General features: G+C 36.8%; 1 protein-coding gene across 19 annotated transcripts in view; it reads right to left on the bottom strand.

The window, feature by feature from the left end:
* The window catches only part of FMR1 (fragile X messenger ribonucleoprotein 1), a 57,987-nt gene extending 31,662 nt beyond the window's left edge, over positions 1 to 26,325 (bottom strand). For all 19 annotated transcript variants that reach the window (XM_072626464.1, XM_072626453.1, XM_072626455.1 and 16 more), the window contains exons 1-2: positions 26,060 to 26,325; positions 3,888 to 3,940 (exon numbers count right to left, since the gene is read on the bottom strand). In XM_072626464.1, coding sequence (XP_072482565.1) covers positions 3,888 to 3,940; positions 26,060 to 26,110 — 104 coding nt within the window. In that variant the 5' untranslated portion in view covers positions 26,111 to 26,325. The remainder of the gene's footprint in view (positions 1 to 3,887; positions 3,941 to 26,059) is intronic.
* Between the last annotated feature and the right edge of the window lie 4 nt (positions 26,326 to 26,329).

Here is a 26,329-nt window from a genome sequence, read left to right as displayed (position 1 = left end):
CAAAAGGATAAAATACTGACTTTCAAAACTGATAAGTTTATGTGGATACAACTGAAATGAAATTTGCTAGGATGGAAGGTAAAGCTAAGATGATATCTAAAGAAAACATTACTAGACATCTAAAAAACACTAGTATTAGGCTATTTCTTCAGGCTAAAGAGATAAAAATTGAACATAATAGAGCCTAAAAAAATCAAATTTCTTTTTATAAAACTAGTTTTTATAGAAAAGGTATGTTAAAGATGAGGAAGGCAACACTTCAGCAGGAACCTATTCAATGATGACAGTATGGTGAAACCCTACACGAGAAATCACAACCATGTCATGGACCCCAGTTTAAAGTATAAAAAACTGACTGTCATTTCAAGTTATGAGGATGATCACTTGAAAACAGAAACATTACTCTCTGCAGACATAGTAGCTGCAAAAGATAACAAGCTTGATGACTTGAGCTAAAGATGGCATAATTTTAACAGTATGTAATGATGATTGGGAAAAAGGCACAAGAATTGGCACAACCCATTACAGTGATGACATTCACTAGATAGACATTTTTGAATTCACAATAATGAGTTTTTGGTCAGTATTTAATGATGATTATTTTAGATTGACTAGGAATAAGAGAAGAAAATTCAAGAATAGTCAGTTAAAAAAAGGCCTCACATATGGCAAATACAGGCAGGGTTTTGTTTAGTAGGGGGGACAAACAAGAAAGACCAATCTAAAAAAAATTATCAAGGAATCTAAGACCCCTTTATGAAGGGTTGAAATGTAATATGCAGGAGTTGTCCGATATGTTACCAATATTACTAGAAACAGAATCAAGTTCCAAAGCTTTTCATACAATCCACATTAAGCAGATTTGACGGAAGCACCATTGATATGTATATCACTGAAGAGCGACCCAATCCTGCTGCAGCTGTAGTACCCCCTCGCCATCTACACCTCCTTTCTCAAGTTCTCACCAGGAAATGCCACAGGCCTAACGGAAGCACCTAAGGATGATGCTTTTGCTTCTTGTGGCACAAAGAGCTAAAGGTGTGCCAACTCCTGGTCTAATATAGTAAGTTTTCCAGATGCAAGACTAGATTCAATGTACTATTTTTCATTCCATTTATGTAAACTATAACATATCCTCACTGTTCAAAGATTCAGTAGATAACAAAATTCACAGTGAAATACTTTTCTGGAAATTTAAATATGCTAATGGCTGTCATAAAAACATACTCTACCACTAAAACAAAAATCAAAGTTAGTTATTTTTCCCCCTTAACTTCCCAATTTCAACACCAACATCTTAAAACAACCACAGCTCATAAGACTACAGAGAGGAGTATTTCCCTGTATAATAGCAGAAGTAGTCATTAACACTTACTATGATATAATTATCGATCCAAGAATAAAAGCACATGTTAGCTAATCTAAACCTGTGATTTCACAGGCATAGGGAATAAACTCCTAATGAACCAAATAATAAATAAATAAACTACTTCTGCCAATGTAGATGTTCAAATGCTCTGCAGCTTATGGTCTTCTGAGAACTCTCAGGCTCACAAGGACATCACTCATCCAGGATCATAAAATCAGTACATGTCCACAGGTCAAACCTGAACCTGGATAATCCTAACTCCAAGGCAAACTCTAGAGATCTACTAAGAGATGCTTCCATTCAAGGATTTACAAGACAACCAAACATTTGGTTTGGGGTTTAGGCTGCCAAATTTTACAAGTGTTTGACTTTCTTCTCATTCTTTACTCTTTTCTTAACAATTACTCTGAAAATTCTCTTCCAGACAATCAATAGAACACAATATCAATTTAAAATGTTTCTTAGATATTTGATTTTTTAAAGTTCCTAGAATTTCTATAATCTCTTCTGAATATATCTATTTAGTCCAAACCTCCTCATCTTATATTTTGAGAAAAAAATCAATCAACAAGAATGTATTAAGCACCTACTTAATTATTTATTAAGCACCTACTGTCAGGAACTGGGCTAAGTGCTGGGGAACAGAAATACAATTAAACAATCCTTGCTCACAAAAAACTTACATTCTCATGGGAAAGGCAACAAGTATAAACAAGTATATATATGTGTGTATATATATATATATATACACACACACACACACAGATATAAAGAAAATATAGATATATATATATAAAGAGAATAAATTAAAAATATATACAGTAATTTGAGACAGAAGGTATTAACACAAGAGTGGATCAGGAAAAGCATCATGTAGAAGGCAGGAAAGGCATCATGTAGAAAGAAGAGCTCCAGGTGCATCTTGAAGGAAGAGAAGACTTCCATGAGGCAAAGATGAGGAAGGAGTGAATCCTAGGCATGAGGAACAACCATATGAAAAGGCACAGACACCAGGAATGGAATGTGAGAAAACTGAGATCTAGACCTCTAGACCTGTAAAATGATATGTTCAAGGTCATACAGGCAGTCAGAAGTAGGACTAGAACTTGAGATTTCCCAAAAGTCAGGTGTCTTTCTTCTACCCAGCATGTCAGAGATCTCTGTCTAGCCTATGGTGCTCTAAAACTACAAGTCCTAGACTAAGCTATCTAATAAGGAAGCATGTTCACTTTGTTGTACAGAAAGTAACACATAGCACTGAAATATCCACATTAATTCATCAACAATCATTAATAAGTGTGCCTACTTTGTACTAGGCACTGAGCTAGGTGATCCGGATACAGAGTGAAATTTGCCTATCTTCAAAGGGCTTACATTCTGATGTGGGAGGGGAGCAGACAACATATGCAAAGATAAATAAATACAGGATATTTAAAAAGTGATGGGGGGGGGCGGTTGGCAAACAATTAACAGAGGAATCAGGAAAAACCTCTAATCTTCAAAGTAATTAAGGGTTATAAGAGGTGGAACATTCTAGACATGGGAAACAGCCTGCTGATGGCATGAAAGTGAGAAGCTATCCTGGAAAGGAAAAGTAAATGGGTCCATGTGAACAGAACATGGAATGTATGATGGAGAGGCATGTATAATCAAGAGCCTGGGGATAATGCTTGAGCCAGATTAACAAGGGTTTTATACTTCAAAGAAAGCACTTTGTAGTTTATCCTAGAGAAAGAGTGAGCTATGGAAGTTTCTTAAGAAGGAGAATATACTGATTTTATGTGAAAAATAGAAGTATTAAGGGGCTAAATCCTTCCTATAGGCTAAATATTTAAATGTGTTCATGCAGCTTTTGACAAATATCATAAATGGATATTCCTAAAAAGGCATAAAATTAGTTTTATTTGTTGTTTTTAAGAAACGAATACATTTGTAATAGATAAAAAATCAATTTACTGTTGTTAGGCATAACGCGCGCGCGCGCACACACACACATAAAAAAAACTTAGGACAATAGATTTAAATCACAAAGTTCTTGCAATGTACAAAATCTAGTTCAGGAAACTGTTATTAAAACTGATTGCAACTATGATATTCTTAAAACTTAAAAATACAGAAGAACCTCTGGAAATGTACTCAAAATACAATTCTATGAGTTCAAAAGTTCTGCACTGAAATATCATTCTATTTCTTTCTAATAAACTGCTAATTCTTAACTAGGTCAAAAAACTCATGAAAAGTTTTTCTGACTCATATTGCACTATCCCATGGTGATATCCTTGGTATACAACAACTTTTCTTTTTGAAATTTAAAAAATAATTATTAACACATAAACAACATTTTTAAGCAGTCAGAAATTACTGTATGACCATTTAAAGAAGCTTTATAGAACCTTAATCTTATATTAAATTACATAAACTTTTAAAGTGTTTAAAATTTTTATGACTGATATTTCAAGTATAATCAGGGTTTGACTCCTTAAAAACTTGACTGCAAATCACACCTCCAAGGACTTACTTGTTTTCAAATGCAACCGTTATCGAATCTTCATGTACATCTTTTACAAATGCCTGTTAAAAAAAAAAGAAAAACACAATAATTAACTCAAAATCCAATTAAGTTCTACTCCTATGTTTCCTCATGATATGAAAATAACATTGGGTTGTAATGCAGTGGTACAGGGAGCACTCAAACAGCTTAAATTATGGATTTATGTAAAGTAATTTTAACTTACTTCCTACATTTATAGATCACACTGATTTTTTATAATCTTTAAAATTATGTCAAAGAATATTTAAAACATTTTGGCTTCAAATTAAAATCTGTCATTCTGAAAGCTGAAAACTTGTAAGACTAGAAATAATGAAAAGCAATTGACTTCCTCTAGGCTCGTATGAATTTATATTAATAGTTCAGATCTGCTACAGCCTACTCCATGTTCCTTATCACTCAAACAAGAAGGAAGTTGATCACAGTTTTAAAATTCTAAAGACTAAAATGCATAATGTGATTTTAACAAAGTTTTGCCTTACTGATCACAAAGTAAGTTATATTCTAATATAAGAATCTAACCTCATCAGCCCTTGGGGGGCAGGGAAGGAGCATTGTGATGACTTTGGTTCAAAATATATAAACCTAAAGAAATAACTACAAACTTTCAAAAACGATAATACAAACAAAAAGCATTTAATAAATCATCACCACCATCGGTGTGTTTAATCACTATGCTGTCTTTTATTTTGGTAAGCTACAAAATTTAATTTCAATTCATCAGTTACTTTTAAGAATTTACGAACGTGCCAGGAAGGGACAGTAAAGCAAAAAAAAATGGATTTGGACCCACACTTTAGTCCATAACAGCACAATATATACTCTAAGTGGATCGACTATCTAAATAAATATTTATAAAGCTACTTATAAAAGAAAAAAGAATTAGATGGAAAGAGGAATATATTTGCCTTAATTGTAGAGAGGGATGGATATTTTTATCACTCAAATAAGGAGAAATCATTAGATAAAAAGTCATTTAATAGAGATTAAATGGTTTTGTACAACTAAAGCATTGTTTTTTAAATTAAAAGAGAGCAGATTAAAGAGAATATCAAATAAAAGTTTGAAATACAGAATCTTAAATATGAATAAATTATAAAGTTCAATGCTGTCGTGTTGCGGGGAACCAGGAGCTCTAAAAGATATTGTTGCCAAGATTCACTTCTGACCAACAGTGATCTAAGCAAGACTTTTTCTTTACTCTTTTCCTGTCCTGGACTCTTTTGGCAGCCTGGTGAAGACTACAGACCCCCTCTCAGAATAGTGTTTTTAATTCATAAAATAAGATACATAAGATTACAAAGAAAGCCAGTTCTACTGAAATCCATTCATGAAAATATTGTTCACAAACTCCAAGTTAAGGATGAATGGTTATGGGCAACTTGAGAAGGAAAATACAAACTTAACAGCAAACTAAAAAGATGCTTAAACCACAGAATAATCAGAAAACATGAAACTACACCAACCTCCAGACACCACTTTTTATCCACCAAAGCAGAAATTTAATTCAACAAGCATTTGTTAAGTACCTACTAAGGACAAACGCACTTAAGTCCTGAGGATATAAAGAAGAAAATATAACAGTCAGAAGGAACCTAGACAGTTCACCCCAGGTACACAAAAAGGATCCCCTTTGTAATAAACCCTAACACGTGGCCATCCCAGCCTCTCCTTCCTAAACTGCAAATCCAACCATGTCACACACACCCCTCAATAAACTCCAGGGGCTCCTCCTCCATGATCACCAGGATGAAATACAAAATCCTTTGTTTGGCATTCAAAGCCCTACAAAACCTAGTCCCACCCACCCAGCCCTACCTGTCCAGTCTTCTTACACCCTACCAGTGCTCTTTGATCCAGGGACTCCAGCCTCCAGGTTGTTCCAGGAATAAGACACTCTATCCCTCCACTCCCGGCATTTTCTCAGGCTGCCTCTCATGCCTGGAACGCTATATACCCTCCTCCTCTTCAACTACTGACCTACGCCTTCCTTCAAGTCCTAACTAAAATACCATCCTCTGCATAAGTCTTTCCCAATTTCCCCCCAAAACCTCTTAATTCTAGAGCCCCCACTCTGTTAATGACCTCCTATTTACCTGGTATATAGCTTGTTATTATATACTTGTTTGTTTATTGGTCTTTCCCACTAGATTGTAAGGTCCTTAAGGGCAGGGGCTGTCTTTTGCCCCTTTTTATATCCCCAGCTTTTAGCACAGTGCTGGCACGCAGTAGGCCCTTAACAAATGTTTATGAACTGAATCACCTCCAGAAGCAACCCATTCCACTTTTGAACAGCTGTAATTAGAAAATTCTTCCTGACATCAAACCAAATATGCCTAACTCCCACCCAGCCCATTGCTCCTGGTTCTGAGGCCAGATAGAATCTCTCCTCCACAATACAAGCCCTTCAAATACTTGAAGGTTTCTATCCGGTTCCCTTGGAGTCTTCACTTCTCCAAAATAAACAATCCAAATAAAATAGTCTCTACACTTAAGGAGTTTGGATTGAGAAGATATAATACGTGCACAAGTAACAAATAGAAAAAATATACGTGTAGTTTGGGGGCAAAAGCTTAAAAAGACTGTTGGGAAAATGCTACAATGTAGGTAGTAACACTTGAACTAATCCCTGAAGAGCCAGAAATTCCAAGAAATGGAAGTAAATAAAGAGCACATTCTAGGCATGAAGGGCAGCCTGTGCAGCGGTCCTGACATAGGCAATGGATGGAATGCCATTTACAGGGAATAACAAGTAGGCCAGTTTGGCTGAAAGAGAATGTATATTCTGGGAGTAATGTAAAATTAAGTCTGGAAACATAGACTGAAGCCAGATTGGGATATGCTTTAAAAACCAAACCGAAATCTGCATTTTATCCTAGAAGAAAAAGGGAGCCACCAAAGTTTTCTTGAGCAGCAAAATGAAGTCAGACCACTGCCTACACTGAAACCCTTCCTCAACACTGGTTAAGTTTCTTCCATAAACTGCGGGACACACATTTTACATTTCCTGCCTGTGTGCATGCTGTATGTTCCTGACCTTAGGAATATCAATTTGTGTGCTATGTGGAAAAACTGACTGGAGAGAAGAAAGCCTGAAAGCAGGTTGAGTGATTAGAAAACTATAGCAATGTGGGAGATGAGGACCTGAACCAGGCTTGTGGTCATCAGAGTGGAGAGAGATGTTATGGGGTGGAATGAACAAGGCTGGGTAACGGATTAGATTGGAAGGGGGGGAAGGGAGAGTTCAGTATGACTCTAAGGTTGCAAACTTGGGGAACTAGAAAGATGACTATTAAGAACAAGCAAGAATAAACTTAATTAATTTCCCGGCAAATACTATCAGATTATACTTCAAAACTTTGACAGGAATACTTATTAGCAAACAGAACAAAATCAAAAAGCCAAAATAGCTTTTTAAAAAGAATAACTCTAAAAAGAATTGGTAAAAAATATTTTTAAAAGTTTGATTATAATTAAAGTCTGGATTATTCAAAGTAGTGGAATGTGTCACAAATTACTGAAAACTGTATAAAAATGGGCAGAAGAAACTATGCAGTCCTACAGAAAGGTCTTTAAATGACTGTAAACATCATGTAATCAAACAAATGATAAAGGAATGACTAAAACCTTAAAATAATCTGGTGAGCCACTTTATTACTAATTAAGATTGTGCTCTTCTTACTTGAAATGTTTTTGGCTTGGTTTTGTTTTACCTTCAGAGAATAACATGGGAAAAAGACAATCCACTAACATGGATAAAGAAAACTGAATAGTCCACCGCTGAATGAGAGTTGGCCATATAATAAGATTCAGAATAATTTTGAATACCCAGGAATTATTCATTTGACAGTTCAACTTTAATAAGCAAAACCTATCTCAACCCTCCTACTCTATTTCTCCCCAAAATGTTAAGGAGTATTCATTCAAATAAGGAGACATTTCTGTGTCAAATAAAGAGAGTTTGATATTTCAACAACATCTATCATGGGTGCTGATAATAGACTCTTATGGATATTTCAAGCTTCCACCAGGAAGTTCAATACTACAATGAACTATTAATCACTTTTGAGCTGAGGTCAATGGCGAAGTGAAAAAAGAGCATTGCTACTGCTAAAATCCCTACAGGCTCCTTCACAGCGATGCTAGACACCACTGGAGTAAAAAATCACAAAGAAAAGAGTTCCTGGAAAGAAGACTCCTTTCCATTATTTTATAATATAGACATGATACAAGTGTGTACTTTACTAAAAAATATCTAATAGCAGAGCTCATTTCTCATTGCAGATGACTTCTGACTTCATCATTTCTCTAATTTGAATGAACAGACATTCTTCAAACCCAAGCAAAAGTTGAGCAAGTACAGAAAAGCACCTCCTTCTCTTCTGTGCAGGAGTGGAGGACTATGGCATGGAACACTACAAATGTCAGACTTTTTTGATGAGTAGGTCAGTTTTCCCATACTGTGTTTTTCCTTCTGTTTTATTCTTTGTTTTAAAGGATGGTTTCCCAGAAGAGAGGGAGACATTAGGGAAATGTAATATGTAAGAACACAAAAGCATCAATAAAAAAAATTCTTTAAAAAAAAGAAACCAGTGATTGTAAAAAACTGAAAACAAATAAATTAATAAAAAAATAGAAACCATTTGTAATATATAGTCTGATTTAGGGGAACATAATAGTAAGATAAGTTTTTTCTATGACCCTCTTGGGGACATGTGCAACATTTACCTCAGTTCAAGATTGAGTGATGTAAATTTGGCACTGCTAAGGGCATATTCAACCCTGTACAGCTTAATTTTAACTCCACCTCCATGGATAGTCATGGGGAATTTAAAATTGCTTTAGCTAAAGAGAACAGATGGAAGATACCATGCACTTCTATTCACTCTGCACTCCTTTGCAGTATAACTTCATTTGATTCAACAGCAAAAGCTTGCAGTGGCTTCAAAGTCCAATTGAGTACCTACTAGAAAAAGGCATGTTGGTTTTCCATTTGCTAGGCATTTATGTTACTCAGATTATCATAAAGAGGAAGACAACAGTAAAAACAACAATTCTGAAAGTAATGGGACATTCACAAACTGACCTCTCCCCAATCCAATTTTTTATATATAATTGGCTGAAGAAAGGACTTGAAATCAAGATCTGGATTTAAATACTGCTTCACACATACACTGTGATCCGTGGGTAAGTCAAGTGTCCTGAAACATTCTAGGACTAAAAGGTCACCAAGGATTTGTCAATCTACATCAGTGGAAGGAATTGCCACAACATAAAATTCCCAAATGGATGAAATCATGGTCTGGGAAAATAATAACAACAACAGTAATGGAGATAGAGAGTGGCTTTAACAAAGCAGTAGAATTATTTAGGGTGGACATGAACTCCTTTCTGGTCACTCACTAGTCTAACTTCTGCCAAGGTATCCTTCCACCCTAACCCAGTGCCAGCTAGCTCACTTCCTGAGCTAGTGACTTTTTATACTTGGTATGAAGCTTTTTAGTTGAAATATCATTCTATATTTAAAATCTAAAAATCTATCCAAGTAAACCTAGCATTTCTAAAGGCAGTATCAAAGGCTATGTATGATTCCTCAGAAAAAGAAATAGAAAGCTTTTCCCAAGTAGAGAAACTTCTTAACCAAGACAAAAATCTCCAGAAAATTGAACTTAAAAGTCAATCAGGAGAAAAAAAGAGAAATTCAAAAGGCATGTAGTATCTAATTAAAGGGCAGGAAAATAAAACAAAATTCTAGGTTAGCTCTGAACATTTTTTATCACTATTACAAATGAATTTCACAAATGATAACTCAATTTGTACAAACTTTGTTCTTATAATCAAGTTTGCCTACAAATCTTAACATGAAATCAAGTAACCATTTTAAAAAAAAAACAACAACAACCTGACAGAATCAAAACCAACAATATTGAAACAATGGCAATCTTACTATAGGAAAAACCCCATCATTAATGAGTGTGATTTACTTATGATGAGGGACAATGACAATTTAGAAACAGAAGTCTACTATAGATGACCCATCTATATAAGGAAACATTCTTTTAAAAATGAATTTGAAATGGAGACCTAAAAAATGACATCCTCAATAAAAAAAACTATATAATAACTTTGTGGCAGACAATGATAATGATGAAATAACATACCAAAATTTCCAGAACACAGCTAAAACAGTCCTCAGAGGACAAATTACATCCTGAAAACATACATGAATAAAACAGAAAAGGGGGATTAATAAACTAAATATGTAATAAAAAATTAGAAAGGCAACAAATAAACCCAAAGTAAGTACATAAGAGGAAATTTCAAAAATCAGACAAAAGGATAAATTGGAAAACTACAATACCGATAAAACTAAAGGCTGATTCTCTGAACATTAACAAAATTGCTAAACCTTTGGCCAATCTGATTAAAAATAAGAGGTGGGAAAGTCAAACAAAATTAAAAATGTACAAAGTGAGGCTTCAAGAAATTAAGAGAATCATAAGAACCTACAATATAGTTGTAGGTTAGCAGAATCAAAAACTTAAAAGAAAAACAGGGTTACCTACAAGAATACAAAATATTCAAGAGAACTTAAATAATCCTATTTCTGAAAAGGAAACTGAATTAATTATTAAAGAGTGCCCATGAGAGGGGAAACTTGGTCCAGATTTCTAGAATTCTATTTTCTCAAAATTGATAAAAGCACTCCACCAAATTCCTTTCCTGAGATGAATATAGTGTTATTAACTAAACCAGGGAAGGACAAGGCTAAGAAAAAGAACCAGAGACCAATAGTATTAAAGAGCATCAATTCAAAAATTTCTAATAAAATCCTGACAAAATTATTCACTACGATCAGGTGGAATTAATATCACGTATGCAAGAATAAACATTGAAAAAACAAGCAACACAATGAATCATGTTAAATTTTTTAAAAATCCCATTTCTTTCCAAGATGACCTTATATTCGTATTCAGTATTCGAAGAAATTCAGAAAACTATTATTCAGTTCATAAATCTAAATGGAATTCTCCAGAGCAAAAAAGAAGTTATAAGTATCACAGGAACTGCAGTTAAGATGCTAATTTAAAAAAAGAAAAACAGACTAAAACATTCCATCAAGTTTTTGTTTTTTGTTTTCTTAACTCGCTCATGGCCAATATATGATAGTATATGTCCTAGACAGCAAATAGTGCTGATTGTTCTACCTCAGCATTGTTAAAGGAAACCATTTTACAAATCTTAAAGTACTTTAGAAATATAAATGATTCAATACTAATAATTTCTTAAAGCAAGGAAGATGGGTACTTTAAAAAAAAGCTATTAGAAATTTAAATACACTAAAAACAGGAACCAGATGTAGCATGGATAGCAAGATAGACAGCCTGTCAGTCTCAGAATTCAGGAAGACCAGAGTTCAAGTTCTATCTCTGACATATATTGACTGTGTGACCTTGAGCAGCTAATTTCACCTCTCAGTGTCCCTCAGCAACTCCCTAAGGCCATGAGATACAGAAAGATGATCTGCATTGTAGAGGGATGTTCCTCCATTGAAAACATTAGTAATTTTTTTAAAGGACATAGGAACTTAAGGAAAGATGGTGTAGAAGAAGAGGGGGGAGAGCAGGCATGAGTGGAAAATGTTGAGGACTGATCTGATTAAGCATAAGGATATCAGCACTAGGAATAAAGGCTTGTTTCTAAGAGATAGTGCCAACAGGAAGATGGTCTGAAATGACGACAGCTCTGTTCAACATTTTGTATTTTTATCCTTAGTACCTAGCACAATGCCTGGGACATCAGCAGGTATTTAGTATTTATTGATTGAATGCACTGCATTGATTGACTGAGTATAATTGATAGACAAATGTACAACAGTTATAACATGATAGCAAAGGGTTATGATTTATTAAAGTCCCAAAGTCAAGTGGAGTCACAATTATGTTCCCAACATGTTTGTTCACTTCTTCAAATGTCAAAACATTTTCAAACAGTAGTAATATTCAGTATAATAATTCAAACAGCTTCAGAAATTTTGGTGCATTTTAGGTACTACTAGTAACCATCAAGAAATACTAGCCACTGTGCCTGGCATATAGTAGGTGCTTTAAAAATGTTTGTTGATAGTGGACAGTGGAAAAAATGACAACTCTGGTTAAGCAACACTCTCTACCTCAGAATGTATGTGGTAAATGCCCTTAAAGAATAGAATATGGTTCCAGCACACCATGGCCATGATATAAATATGTAATAACTAACATGTACGATGCATGACTATCCTAAGAAATGAAAGTAAAAAGAAAATTGTTAGGACATGAAGGACTGCTTGGATTTTAAAATGCCATCCATTTATGAGACTGAGATAATCAATCGGTGATAGCATCTCCTCCTATATATCCTTAGTGACAGAAGCAAAAATAGCAATCCTTAAATATGCTCTAAAAATGATGTCAAATTAAATTTAGTTTATTGAAAAAGCCATTGAGATCAAAAGGTTAATTGAGTTTTTGTTAAAACTCTAAAATACAGCCTTTAACGGCTCTCCTCCATCAAGATGTCTTTCATTCATGTTAAGATCATATAAGATTCCCCAATAAATAATAATTATTATTATATAATTATCAACTCAAATGATCAACTTCAAACTAAGAATAAAACATATACGTACATGCTTGCAAAACGTGTTTGCCAATGTCACAAAACATAGCTTACCAAGATCAAATCAGAAGATTCTCTATAAATTGTAAAGCCCAGGTTTCTCTTTATCAATATCAAGCCCTGACCCACTGCATTGACTCATTAAAGACGTACAATATATTCAAAATACATTGACCCACCAATCCATACAGGAAAAACAACATGTCTGGAAAGAATATTTGTCCAGATAATGTGTTCATCCTTTATTTTCAAATAAGAGCATGACATCAGAGAAATGATGACATGACTTGCACTTGACTTTGTTTTGAGTGAGGGAGGGCTGTGCAGGTCACCAGCCTTACTTTCCTCTCCTGAGCCATCTGGATCCAGTGACCAGATATTCATCAGGATGACTGGAGAAGGCCCAGAATGCAAAGGGAGACCTTGGGCTATGCACGTACTCACTTAGAATGAGGTAATGCCCATTCAGTGAATAGGCCTCTTTAAGAAGTAATCAGGGAATGGCCCCTTTAATAAGCAAAAGAAAAAAGTAGGTAAATCAAGCTGGGAGGGAAAGAGCAACAGTTACTATTGATAATCACTCTGAAGCCAGGAAGGTCCAGAAAACAGCCATTAAGTGGAGTTTGGGCAGGGATCTTATTGCTGTGCAACGTATGGGCTTCAGAGTGTACAGGGTTTAAAGTTTTGGGAAAGACAAGAATGAAAAGAGAAAGACAGACAGACAGAAAGAAAGAAAAGAAAGAAAGGAAGGAAGGAAGGAAGAAAGAAAGAGAAATCTGGCCCATAAACCCCAAATTAACTGGGCATCCTCTGGCCATTCAAATTTACCTTCCTTTGGGGAGGAGAATGAAGGGGAAGGGGAGACAGAAGGGAGCGGATGAGCTGAGTTACTCGGCTAGCTGGGTCCCCATTCAGGAAGCTCATCTACTCATAGGTCTGTGTTTGTTCTTTGTTTTCAAAGAAGACCATGGCATCGGAGAAATGATGACATGACTTGTACTTGACTTTATTTTGAGTGAGGGAGGACTGTAGGAGGTCACCAGATGATGACATATCGTTGGATGGCAGATCAAGTGAGTATATATATTTTAGGTAGATGCTGCAAAAAGACAATGGGCTAGGCCCAGAAATGAACAGGAGGAAAAGAACTAGAATAGATTCCATTAGAGAATTCACACAGTCATTTTAATGATTCCAGGCTGTTAAGCAAAGCAAACACCCATCCTTTCCACATATATGCTCTACCAGCAATGGCTGCATCTTTGGGGACACCACAATTTCTGAGTTCACGTTTTGGCTCACTCAAAGGGCAATAAAAAGGTGCATGGTGGGCCCCCAAAGTCATAAGACAAAGGAGTCAAGCACAAGACTGACAGGCAGGCAGCAATCTCCTCAGTTTAGCCTACCCTAGCTTAAAAATTGGAAAATATTTAACAAAAATAAATAAAACTACAATACAGCATACATAATGTTAATATGTGGTATTCTATGTGAACATGTAGCTGCATGGATTCTTCTGCATGCTGCTGTTGTAGGACATCTCTAACAAATGGCATATAGGATACCACCAAGGAAATGTATGAGTAGAAAATGAGGGTACTTGATACTAGTATAGAGTCTTGAGTGCGCCATGCACCCTTGAAAAGACAAAATACTGAGAGAGCAGAGGTTCTTTAGCTTTTTAGAGTCTTGGATAACCCCTGCCCTCATCACCTGCAGTACTCTGATAAAGCATAGGGACCCCTTCTCAGACTATTTTTTTATTCACAAAATAAACTACATACACTACAAAGGAAGCCAATTATGTTGAAATACAATTATCAAAAATATTTTTAAACAAATTCATAGACCCCAGGTTAAGAAATACTGAAGAAAAGGATAGTTACACAAAAGGGTAGTTCTAATGTGGAAGAAAATGGGACAAAAAGACTTCAATAGGTGATGATCTGTACTAATTGAGTGTAAAGCCAGCAATTATGAGATCACAAGTCCATCAAAGTATTGAACTCGAGCAACTGAGGTTAAACTCTTTTTATCTTATATAATGTGGGCTAACCCAGTACAACTGAATATCTAAAGAACATTAGAGATCACATGTAAATTTTAAGTAAACATCTCTTTAGCAAGTTCATTTTTATGTATTTAAGTTTGTAAGTGTAATTATGTTTTGGGGTCACATATTTTCCCCAGGAAAATGCATCTCTAATAATAATTGCTAATAGAAGAGGTCTTGATCAAGTACACAAAAGTAACCTAATAAACAGTACACACCAACAGAATGCCTTCTATTTCCAAAAAGATTGGTATTATAGTTATTTTAATGATGCTATGTCAATAAGATAAGAATTCACCTGCAAAACTTTTTCATTTATTTACAAGTCTATATTAATATTACCAATACTGGAAAGAAAAAGCTAAGGAATTTAAGTCTGTAGCTAGAGAAAATGTCAAAGTCTAGTTCAGAAAGGGAAACAGAACTAGGTTAGTAGCATCAGATGAGTTCAGAATGTATTTTGCATATTAATTTTAAAATAGCACACTAAATTGTGTCACCAAATCCTAAACTGTACTCTAAAAGTAAGCCCAGTGGAGATCAGTGGTCATCAATTAAATACAATTCAGAGAATTGGACTTTTTTTTTGGTAGAGAATTTTACCATCTTTTTTCCCTCTGTCCAGTCTGTGAAGGAGGTATTAGTGATCAATGAAATGACAGAACAGAGAAGTACCAAGGAAGATGCCAAAATGCCAAATCCATTGACAGTATACAGTAGTACACTGTTTCACAGTCCATCAACCTATAACAAAAACCCAATGAGTCACATCAAGTTCTGTTTCCTCATTCATAGCTCCGGCTCCTTCCCTGATAAGCCTACAGCATTCATTCATACTCTCCTTTGCTCCCTCAAAGCAAAGTCAAGAGCAAGTCATGCCATCATTTCTCTGATGTCACGGTCTTCTTCAAAAACAAAGGATGAACACACAACCTGTGAGTAGACCGAGCTGCCTGAGGGGGGAGACCCAGGTAGCTGGGTAACTCAGCTCATACTCTCCCTTTTGTCTCCCCCTCCCCTTCCTTTGAGGTTTACTGGCTAGATGTCCATCCGTCCTTCCTCCCTCCCTCTCTTCCTTGTCGTTCCCCAAACCTTAAAACCCAGTGCACTCTGAAGCCCACAGGCTGGACAACAATAGGTCCCTGCACAAGCTCCACTTAACGGCTGGTTTAGAGCGATTATCAATAGTAACAGTTTCTGTTTCCCTCCCAGCTTGATTTAGTTATTTTTTTTCTCTTCTGTTCACTACAAGAGCCATTCCCTGTCTATTTCCAAAAGAGACATATTCACTCAATGGGCGTTACTTCCCTCTAAGGTCTCCCATTGCATCCTGGGCCATCTCCAGTTATCCTGATGACTCTCTGGTCACTGGACCCAGATGGTTCAGGAGGAGAAAGTAAGTCTGGTGACCTTGCACAGCCCTCCCTCACTCAAAACAAAATCAAGTACAAGTCATGTCATCATTTCTCTGATGTAATGGTCTTCTTCGAAAAGGAAGGACAAACACAACAACCTGCTCTTCTCCTGTGCATTTCCCCTTTTCCCTAGATATCAGAATCCAAAGTGAATAAAAAACAATCTATGACACCTTAGATTTACTTGTAGTAATCTTTGCTACACACATAATACTGGCTTCAGAAATGATACATTGTCCTGGTTCTCTCTACTCTCTAAATTATCTTTCTCTAAAACTTTCTAACAATACTTTGATGTCAACATCACTTATATTCTATTTATTTGTGTATGTTGTTTCCCCCTAGTAGAACACATGCTTCCTGAGGGTAGGGATTTTTATTTACTTATGAGTGCATCTCTAATATATAGCATAAGGACTTGCATTTTGTTGGATTGTTGTCCATCTAATCTTTCCCTTTCATATTTAAGATGGCTCAAATTTATGATTTGAAAATAACAACCATCTACCCTTAAACCACCTTTGGATACAAGGGGAAGAATTCACTAATTTCCCTCAAAATGTTTGGCTTTGATATACATACATAGTAAGTCTCCAGATGGAGTTCATTTCAGCTACTAAACAGCACCCTTAAACTTTATCACAACTCACTACTACAACTCCACCTCTTAAAATCTCTAGCTCTAGAATTTTCCCCTTTCCAATCACAAATTCATGCTCTCCTATCTATCAACCTTATGCGCTTTGCAAACAAAAGACACTAATTGAAAGCCTGCTGATTGATTACTTGCTACAAATAAAGAAAACAAGTTTTATTTGTATTTTGTCACTAGGCTGACTGACTGGAGAAAGCCTCTAATCCTACCTAGAAAATCCTACTGATGCTTCTGAAGAATGGGGATGGGCAGAAGCCTTCCCCAATCAACTACTTACAGTGGGTAGAAAAATCAGCCTTTGGGTCAGGAACATTTCAGTTCAAATCCCACCTCCAGAAACATACCAACTGTGTGGTCCTAGGCACAAGTCACTTCACCTTTCAATGCTCTAGGCAACTCTCTAAGACTCTAAGTTGCAGAGAAGATACCAACCTGAATTAGTAGCAGTTTTCTCACCTCTGAGTTACGTGTACTAATAAAATCACCAATACAGTCTCTACCCTTATCCTCATATTGAATATGCTCTTGCTTTGAAATTCCTTCTTCAACAGGAACACAGTCTTCCTATCCTTGCCATGCTGCTCCCTCCATAATAACTCTACCCCCACCCACTCACTGGATAAAAAGTTTCTGCTTCCAGTGGACCCTGACAGTAAGTAGTAGCAAAAACTGTGGAGAATGAATAGGTTAAGAATTCCAGGGAGGTTTCAAAAGTAGGGAACCTGATCTGAGCCTTAAAATAAGAAGCCTGATGCCACATACAGAGAAAATGAATAATAAATGTTTCAATTGAATTGAATCGAATCCTGAAGTGCAAAAATACAGACAAAGTGTGTTCCATGTATAAGGGATGGCTTGTGCTAATGCATAGGTCAGATTTGAGGGAGCAGCAAATAGTTCAGTTTTGCACAGAGTACACGAAGCAAACGTTAGAAAGAGCTGGAAAACATGATTAGCACCAACTTGCAGAGGGTCTTATATGTGAGGCTACCAAGTTTGTATTTCTTTCTAGGCTTTTAAGTAGAAAGTGTATGTAATGGGGCCAGTTGCATACCTGAGGAAGATTATTTCAACTGCTAGGTTAAGGATCTATCATAGCAAGGAAGAACTATGGATAGGAAAACCAATTAAGAAATTACTAAGAGAGAGTGGACATCAACTAGTAGCCAAGGATGGCATTATTAGATCTTAATTCTGAAAGTAGCAAATCTATTTAAAGGCAATTTTTGTTAAGGAACATCCCCTCAGATGATGCTAGCTTTCATCTTAGCTGCTTTGGGCAAATAGGACTAACCTATTTGGAAGACAGTACTTTTTCTAGTCAATGCAAATACTGTATAACAGGGAATGAGGAATTATTCCCTTAGTGCATTGAAAACAACCCATTATTACAGTTAGGCAAAGTAGGAAGGAATTAGAATCTTGCAGAACCTGGGATTTTTAATCTAATAAAGACACAGGGAGGGCCATAATAACTGTCTTCAAGTATATAGAAGGCTATCATGGGAAAGGGTGCCAGATTTTTGCAGAATGGCTCCCTCCAAACTCGCCATTTTTCCATTTACCTTTTTTCACAGGTACATAATGATTTTCAAACTATATCAAAGAGGGAAGAATTGAGGAAAAGAAAAATCAACAAAGGTATCAATATTACAAAAAGCAACCAAGAGGTCATTAATTGCCACCAACCTATATATTTACTTTCTAATTTGTACAAGGTCCCTTGGTATATGCAGATAACAACATTCAATGATCTTCTAGTACTAAGTGAGGCATAAAAGAGAAGCAGAGGAATGAAACAGAAGAACACACACATGCTGAAAGTGCTCAACACCATTCAAAATCCAGACAGAAAAGGAATTCCCTGTAGCTGAGGTGATTAAGAAGCTTATTTGGAGATGACCTTGTGCTGATTGCATCAAGCCCTGAAACACTGCAGAGCCTCCTCCATTGGATCTTGATAGAGATCAGCCTAGTAACCCTCAGAGGAAAAGCCAAGTGAATGGAAATTTTATATAGCTCAGATTATGTATGGTATGTAGTTGGACAACCAACTGAGTTAGTAAATGTATCTTCAACAGGCACCACATATGGACAATGAGCAGCATTCATAACTGAAGATGAAGAAGAGAAATAGCTGTGTCTCATTTTTGCAGTGACGCCACACAGCTCTAAATCATGAAAACATTTCAATTTCTGAAAAATCAGAACTCCAGGTAAAATAGCAATAGAAATACACATAGTGGGAAAACATATGCTACGGCAAATTATCTATGATGACTTGCACACAAAAGTGCAAAAGTTGTATTATCTTTGAAATGTTACTTTCCCAAAGAGTCTGGTAAAGTAGCAAGTGATAATAGAGTGCTGCAGTTAGACATGTGCTGGAGCCAACTTAGATAGCTGATTGTTAAATTTTAACCGTGAGCATTTACACTCAAGAATAGATAAATGCTACAAGCCAGCGCTTGATTTATTTGTTTTGCGGATTGTATAGACTTAAAGTGATGGAGAAAATGTTAATAATGCAGATTCAACTTAAAAGTGTGCTGTGTGTTCATTTTTCCCCGAGCTGGTTGTTAAAACATTTACCAGGACCACTGCTGGCTGCACCGGTGTCCATAAAATATTCAAAGATCTAGAGGAAAGCCTCTAGCATGTTTGAAGATTCATGGAAGAGTATGGACAAAAATCACCCAAGTTAAGAAAGCATAGATGGACTGTGTTCTGTACTGGTTAAGGGAAAACCTGTATCAGTGAGATCACAGATTCATAAAGCGTGGCAAGTTTTGCAAAAAGTAGTAAAGAATCAGTATTCCTTGTATGTGCAAACACTAACATCCACCCACCCCCCCCAAAAAAAAGATATGAGGGTATAAAGTCCACTTTATTATAAGTTATACTCCAAGGCGATTGATGATAAAAGGGCCGAAATATATGAAAATATAAGTAGAACTTTTTTTGTAGGTACAAAGAACTGGGAGGTGTGGATGGGTAAAAGCAGATGCTGATCAACTGGGGAACAGGTAAACAAACTGTGGAATATTAATGTAATAGAATTTTGGTATACTTTGTGAAATGATGAACACGAAGAACGCAGAAGAATAAGAAATATATATGAAGAGAAGAAAAATGCTTTGAAATTATAAATGACCATGTTTGGCCCCAAAAAAGAGATATGAGAAGGCACCTTCCTTTCTTCATTTCAGAGGTAGGGGATCACAGATGTGGAACCCTGCATATAATGTCAGACTTGGTCAATGTCTTGGCTAATTGTGCTAAACTGCCTTTTCTTCATTCTTGGCTATAAGGGAAGGCTCTCTGAAGGAGGAGAAGGATCTACTTAGAAATGACAGTAATATAAAGGCAAAAGATATCAATAAAAGCTTTAAAAGCATAAAGAGGTTATAGGTATTAAAATATAAATAAAAGAGGACTGCTTCTGTATAAGATACTGAATCCTAATGAATCTGGACTAGGATGTAAAGAGTGAAATTTGAGAAGGATGATGACAAATTTCCATTACAAGGCAGAGACAGAATATGAAATCAAGAAAGAACTCATACTGTCACTGAGGAGAAAATATATCCAAGTACATACGCTATGTGATTCCTAGGTAGATAGAGATTCTTTTTGGATTTGAAAATAAAGGGGCAAAGAGGAAGAAAGGATGAAAATAGAAATGGATGTAATACTGAAGCTGGTCAGCCCAAGGAGCTGAAGTATAATGCTAATGAAGTAAATGTGCCAAATGTGAACTGCCCCCCTAGCAAAAAAAAAAAAAAAGCCTCTTTCATGGTTATACTATGTATCCCCCTATTTCAAATGCACTGTCTCACACAGAGCGGGGGCTGGACACAAGAGAAACTTTGATCACCTTAATGCAAACCCATAGTCACACCTGGAAAAAAAATTCAGAGCAGTAATACTTTTACTAAGAACAATACGTGTAATGCTACAATTTGTTTATTCTAGAAAACATAGTATCATGCAACAGTTTGGATAAGAGACTAATAGAATGGATCCAAAATGTCAGTATCGCAAAAACTAAGCAGTGTTACAAAGGATAAACTTATTTTGATACTATTTCAATGTAATTGGTTTTATTTGCAAACTTGTACCTTATTTTATGTATTTAAAAATATCATTCTGAGAAAAGGTAAATAGTTTTCACCAGTCAATAGAGGACAGAGAATAATAGTTCACAGTTTGATAGCGCTCCTAAGGAACCTAAACTTTGGCTTTCTTTACAGCAACCCTTTGAGATAGGGTAAGTAAGTGTTTTTATTAACCTCATTTTATAGATAAGGAAGCTGGAGGAGAGGTAAAGCAGCCTGTTGCATTCACAAAGCTAGTAGAAGAAACACCCCCATCTCTAGACTACAAACTGGGTTATTCTTTCTCTCTCATATGAAATCTCTATAAAGTAAAGGCATTTCACAAGATACATAAAAGAAGTCTCACTGTTCTATATAGTCATACCTTAAGCATGTACTAAAACACTTTTCAAGAGGATGAACAACTGATAAGAGGAGATCGCAATAAATACAAGAGAATTTCTGACCACAGTTCATTCCCTGGCACATTCTTACTTAGTATTTTGTTTTCAATCGAACTCAGTTTTCCATTGCATATTCCAAGGCACACAAAGCAAACCCAAGTTGTCCCTGGACCACCCTCATCCCTACAGCCTCCTATGGAAAAAATATTATGAAAGATTTTTAAACTATCTAGCACCATCATCATTATGAATTTCTAATTTAACAACTGCATGCTACAGCAAATTTTGGCAGCAGTGATAGGGTGAAGATGTCTAGATATGCTTATACTTTTTTTCCAAAATCTAAAAAAAACTACAGCAACAAGTCTTCAGATAAAAAAAATTAAAGGAATGATGATGTGAGTGGTGAGATAAGCAATAAACTGGGAGTCACTAAACATGGTCTTTCTTCCTACCTCTACCAGGAACAAATTGGATGACATTGTAGAAGTCATCTTCACAAACCTAACAGTCTGTGATTCTAAAAGAAAACGTCCAGGATAAAGTTCATGTAGTTCAAATTCTCTCTCCTAGGTAAGAAGTAGAAATGGTAAATGACACTAAACAACCAAGTGCTTCACCAATACTTCCAAAGTGCTGTAAAGGAAAAGATCCCCTAAACTAAATGCAATTATTCCCTCAGATGAGCAAAGTAGGGTATGATCACTGGAATTTAATCAGTTGATACACTATTAAGTCTATCTTAGTTCAATAATAGATGCTATTGATACCAAGGAAGTGGGCCCTATCATTTTCAGGGCAATTACCTTCACAAAAAATATATTACTTCAGAAATCCAATTTATATCCACAACCCTAGTCTTACACACAGGGTATGAGGACCCAAGGAAAGCTGTAAGATTAGGCTTGATTTGATGAAACTCATTGGCACCACTGTAAAAACAATTCAAGATGCATGCCCTGATGTTGGTCAATAGTATTATCTTTATTGTATGAGGGGCAGCATTATTTTAATTATGTTAATGAAGTTAAACATGATGTCTTAAATTTTGTTAGAATTAGGTAACATATTTTTTCTACTTAATGAAGAAAAGAACACCTTTTAATAGAAAATATTAATAGTATGCTGAGCAGTTTTCATTAGAATTCATCAGTAGTTCCTAATGTGATGTATTATTTTTAAAATCCTATAAGTATCTTAATAAGTTTATTTTCTCCTGGGAGTCTAAGTAACTTAGTAAATTTTTATTTATATTCACCAAATGAAGTCTCCCTTCTAATAATTAAAAAAAAAACTCCATTATCAAATACACAGTCCAGCACCACTGAACTGGACTATGATAGTCAAACAATTATCACACAGTGGATTTTTAGATACAGTGCAAAGATTTCTACTCTTCATCCAAAATACTCTGGGTGTCCGTATGCCAAGTCACAGATTAGAGAGGCAGCATGGTATGTTATAAAGAGTGCTAGACAGGGTCAGGAGAAACCTGGTCCATAATTTCTGACATGTTACCAGCCTGATGCCACTGGACAAGTCACTTAATCTCTTTGAATCTAAAGAAATGCTCATCAAATCTTCTTTGCACTCCCTACCTCACAGAGGTGTTCTGAGGAAACTAGTCAAGAAACCCTAAAATGTTATCTATACATGAGTTGCTGTTATTTTTAAACAAGGAACAGGAAAACTTAAAGTGATAAAAGTTTGATATGTGGATGAGATTTAATCCATTCATGCTCTTATGAACAGCCTTTAAAAGAGGGGTTCTTAATCTGTGTCTGTGAACTGGCTTCTTTTCATTTTAATTATTATTTTAATGTAACTGATTTTCTTTGTAATCCTATATGTTTTATTTAATGCATTCAAAAAAATTATTCTGAAAATAATTTATAGATTTCACCAGACTGCCAAATGGTTCCAAAACACACCATAATTTCGGTAGAAAGCACTGGGGGAGAGGGGGCCTCGAAAGTGTGAAGAAATATTACTTGACAATTATGCATTTTGGTAGCCCATTTCAGAGATTTGCTTAAGTAACAGGGCAAAATATTTTTATACTATAAATAAGGTAGTATTAAATGGCATCAAACAGATGGGCATTTTTTTCTGGTGAAAAAAATACTCAAGTATAAAAGTGAAAAGAATATCCAAGTATAAAAGAGCTCTTATCATTACTAAACCTAACTTCTAATGTTTTAGAAGGAAGTCCAAAGAAAACCAATGTGCACTTCTTATAGATTTTCTTGGTTCATAAAGTAAGCAGAGCTAGTCATGCAGAATCTCTTTAGCAGTTCCTACAGAAAGTATAAAATTGACTGCTACCTGCAGAAACTACATTAAGTTTTGAACTACAATCATGTGTTCAATAAATTTCAAAAATTTCCTTAGAAATACGGGGTAGTTTTGGTTAATAAAATTTGAATTCAAACATCGCACTGAAATATTGTCTCATTTGCTATTTTTCAAAAGATCTTTTCTTTCACATTTTCCTAACACAGGGACTCCTATATAAACACAATATGTTTCCCAGGATTAGTTCATTTTAAATTAGTTTTTTAATCTGCCTTTCTCTTATTCTTTGCCTTTTTTCTTTTTTTTCACCTCCCCCAAAACAGTGGGGAAACAGTTCATCTGTATTTTTTTCCTAACAAAATATAGCAATATTATGATTAATGCAGAAATCTCAATTTTCCCCCATCATTTGCCCATTTTTCTCCATTGACATCAATCATTTGGGGTTTACAGTGAAACTCAAAAAAGGAAAACAAATTTTTCTATTGTATATTGTTGTAGATCTTCTTCCCTCTGGAACTAGACAAGGCTGCCTTTCCTCCCTTAAAACTAATGTTGATTTAAAAAAAAAATCCATTAACTAGACATTGTCCTATGCATTTGTATTTCAATTATAAATTTCAAAAGCAGGGGAAACATTTCTGAGAAAGTTCAACAGACTCTTTCTGATCTGGGTTGTCAATACCTGTGATATATGCCACCTCTGGCAAAGTGATGCTCCCTACTGCACTCTACTGAGAAGCAAAGAGGGAAGAAACAAGAATAGCCTTGATTCACTAGGGCATGCACACTTCTTCCAAACTAAAATCCTACTATATACAGCTGTTCTCTACAAAGGAGGAAACGTTATAAAATATAGAAATGTAATACATACTATGATTTGTCTTAATAAAATCAAATATGAAACTGCCAGCAAGAGGGACTACTTACAAAAGTAAATGCCAAATTGCTGTTTCCTAATGTTTTGCCTTATTGGGAGTATTCAATGCATTTTAGTTATGAAATGTGTTTATCCTCAAGATCTCTATAAAATTCATATTTAAAAAGTCTAACTTGTCGAATTTTTAGGGCAACTGCATCACTCTGGAATAACCAAACATGTCTTCACCCTGTACAGTCATGGAGCTGGTTTGAAAATTAAAAGGACTGGTTTTTTTTCTGTGCTTGGGTGCTTACTCTCAGCTCATAAAATCAAAAAGTATAATTTGAACCAAAGATGAGATTTAAACTTTTCAGAATGAGTTCCAAAAAGTGATACAGCATTAACCTGGCAATGAGAATGCACAGAATACCAGATCTAGTGGCAATAAGCATCAGTGACTTTGTTTAAATGCATTACTGAAAAAAAATCAAAGGATTATTTTTAAACTCGTGTTTTGCTTTTCAGAATTTCAGTATCAGTCAACACGTAAAATGTTTTGGGTTTTTCTTTAAGCCTTATAAAAGCAACTAATGCCATTCTGAGTACCTTCATAAACAGGAATAGATTTCTACTTAGCCATAGATTTTGCAATACATAAACAAAGTATTTTGAAACATTTATGATCCAAAAAATTACTTAAGCTTACGTTCCATAAATTTAGGTCTTGGGGCAAAACAAAGAAGTAGACTTGCTAATGTCTTCTGAAGATGAACCACGTATTTTCCCGAACGTCCCAATACTTCAGGGAACGCATCATCTTTTCTGAACTAACGATTTTTAAAAGGATCCGCTGTCCGATCAGCATTTATTGAGTGCCTAATACGCACATGGCACCGTAAGCTACGAAGCCTACAAAATTAACCACTTTTTTTTTAGATGTTCTGCTCAGATCTCTTTGTGGAACCTGAGAATGTGAGGTTCTGAAAAGCACAAAGAGAGAAACAACAATAATAACGATTTCTTACTAGCAAAAGCGCTCACTCCAACTCTTTGCTCTTGCCAGCCCCGTACCAGGGACCAGGGAAGCTCCCTCCGGTTCCCACCCAACAGGGCAAAGAGCGGCCCCCAAAAGTGGCCGCTAGTCCCCTCTGCACCGAGGCCCAGGCCCGGCACACTCACCGAGCCCCCTCAGCGCCCGCCGCCCGCCCAGCCTCCCGGCCAAAGCCACGCACCGCGAGCGCGGCTGCTCCGCCGGTGGGAACCCACCCGTTGGTGCTGGGGAGGAGGGAGGCGACATTTCAGAGAAACCGATCCGACCGACCGACGGAGAAAGGGAGGAGAGGAGAAGAAGAGGAGGGAGCGGCGCTCTCGCCTCGCCCCGCGGTCCCCGGGTCCCGGCTTCCCGCTCGTCTTTGCCCGGGACTCCCCCTCTAGCAGAGGGGAATGAATCGGCACGAGGGACAAAAACCCTCCGGGCCGTTCCCACGGGTGCCCGGGGCCTCCGGGAGGCGCGGGGACCGCGCGGCGGCCAGGCCCCGGGCCCCTCCTCCCTCCCTCCCTCCCTCAGCCCGTCGGTCCCTCCCCAAAGCATCGGGCAGCCCGCACCGGGGCCCCGGGAACCCAAGACACCCGGGGCGGGAGCCCCGCGGCCCCGAAGGTAGCGGGGGCCGGAGACTGGGGCCTTTCGCCAAAAGCAGTACCTTGTAGAAAGCGCCGTTGGAGCCCCGGACTTCCACCACCAGTTCCTCCATCTTCCCGTCGCCCCTTCTAGGACTGGAGCCCGCCACCGGGAGCCGGAGGGGGAGGGGAGGGGGACAGGAGGAGGCGGGGGAGCGAGAAGGAAGGCCCCGCTGCCACTGGGGACTGCCGCTGGTGCCGCTGCCGCCTCACGGCCGGCCCAGCAGAACCCGCGCGCGCCGGGCAGCCGAGCAGCCAAGCCGGGAGGCGCCCAGCAGGGGACGGGCGGCGCC

Source organism: Notamacropus eugenii, chromosome X (genome assembly GCF_028372415.1).
Source record: "Notamacropus eugenii isolate mMacEug1 chromosome X, mMacEug1.pri_v2, whole genome shotgun sequence".
NCBI lineage: Eukaryota > Metazoa > Chordata > Mammalia > Diprotodontia > Macropodidae > Notamacropus > Notamacropus eugenii.
This window is presented reverse-complemented; position numbering and strand designations above follow the sequence as displayed.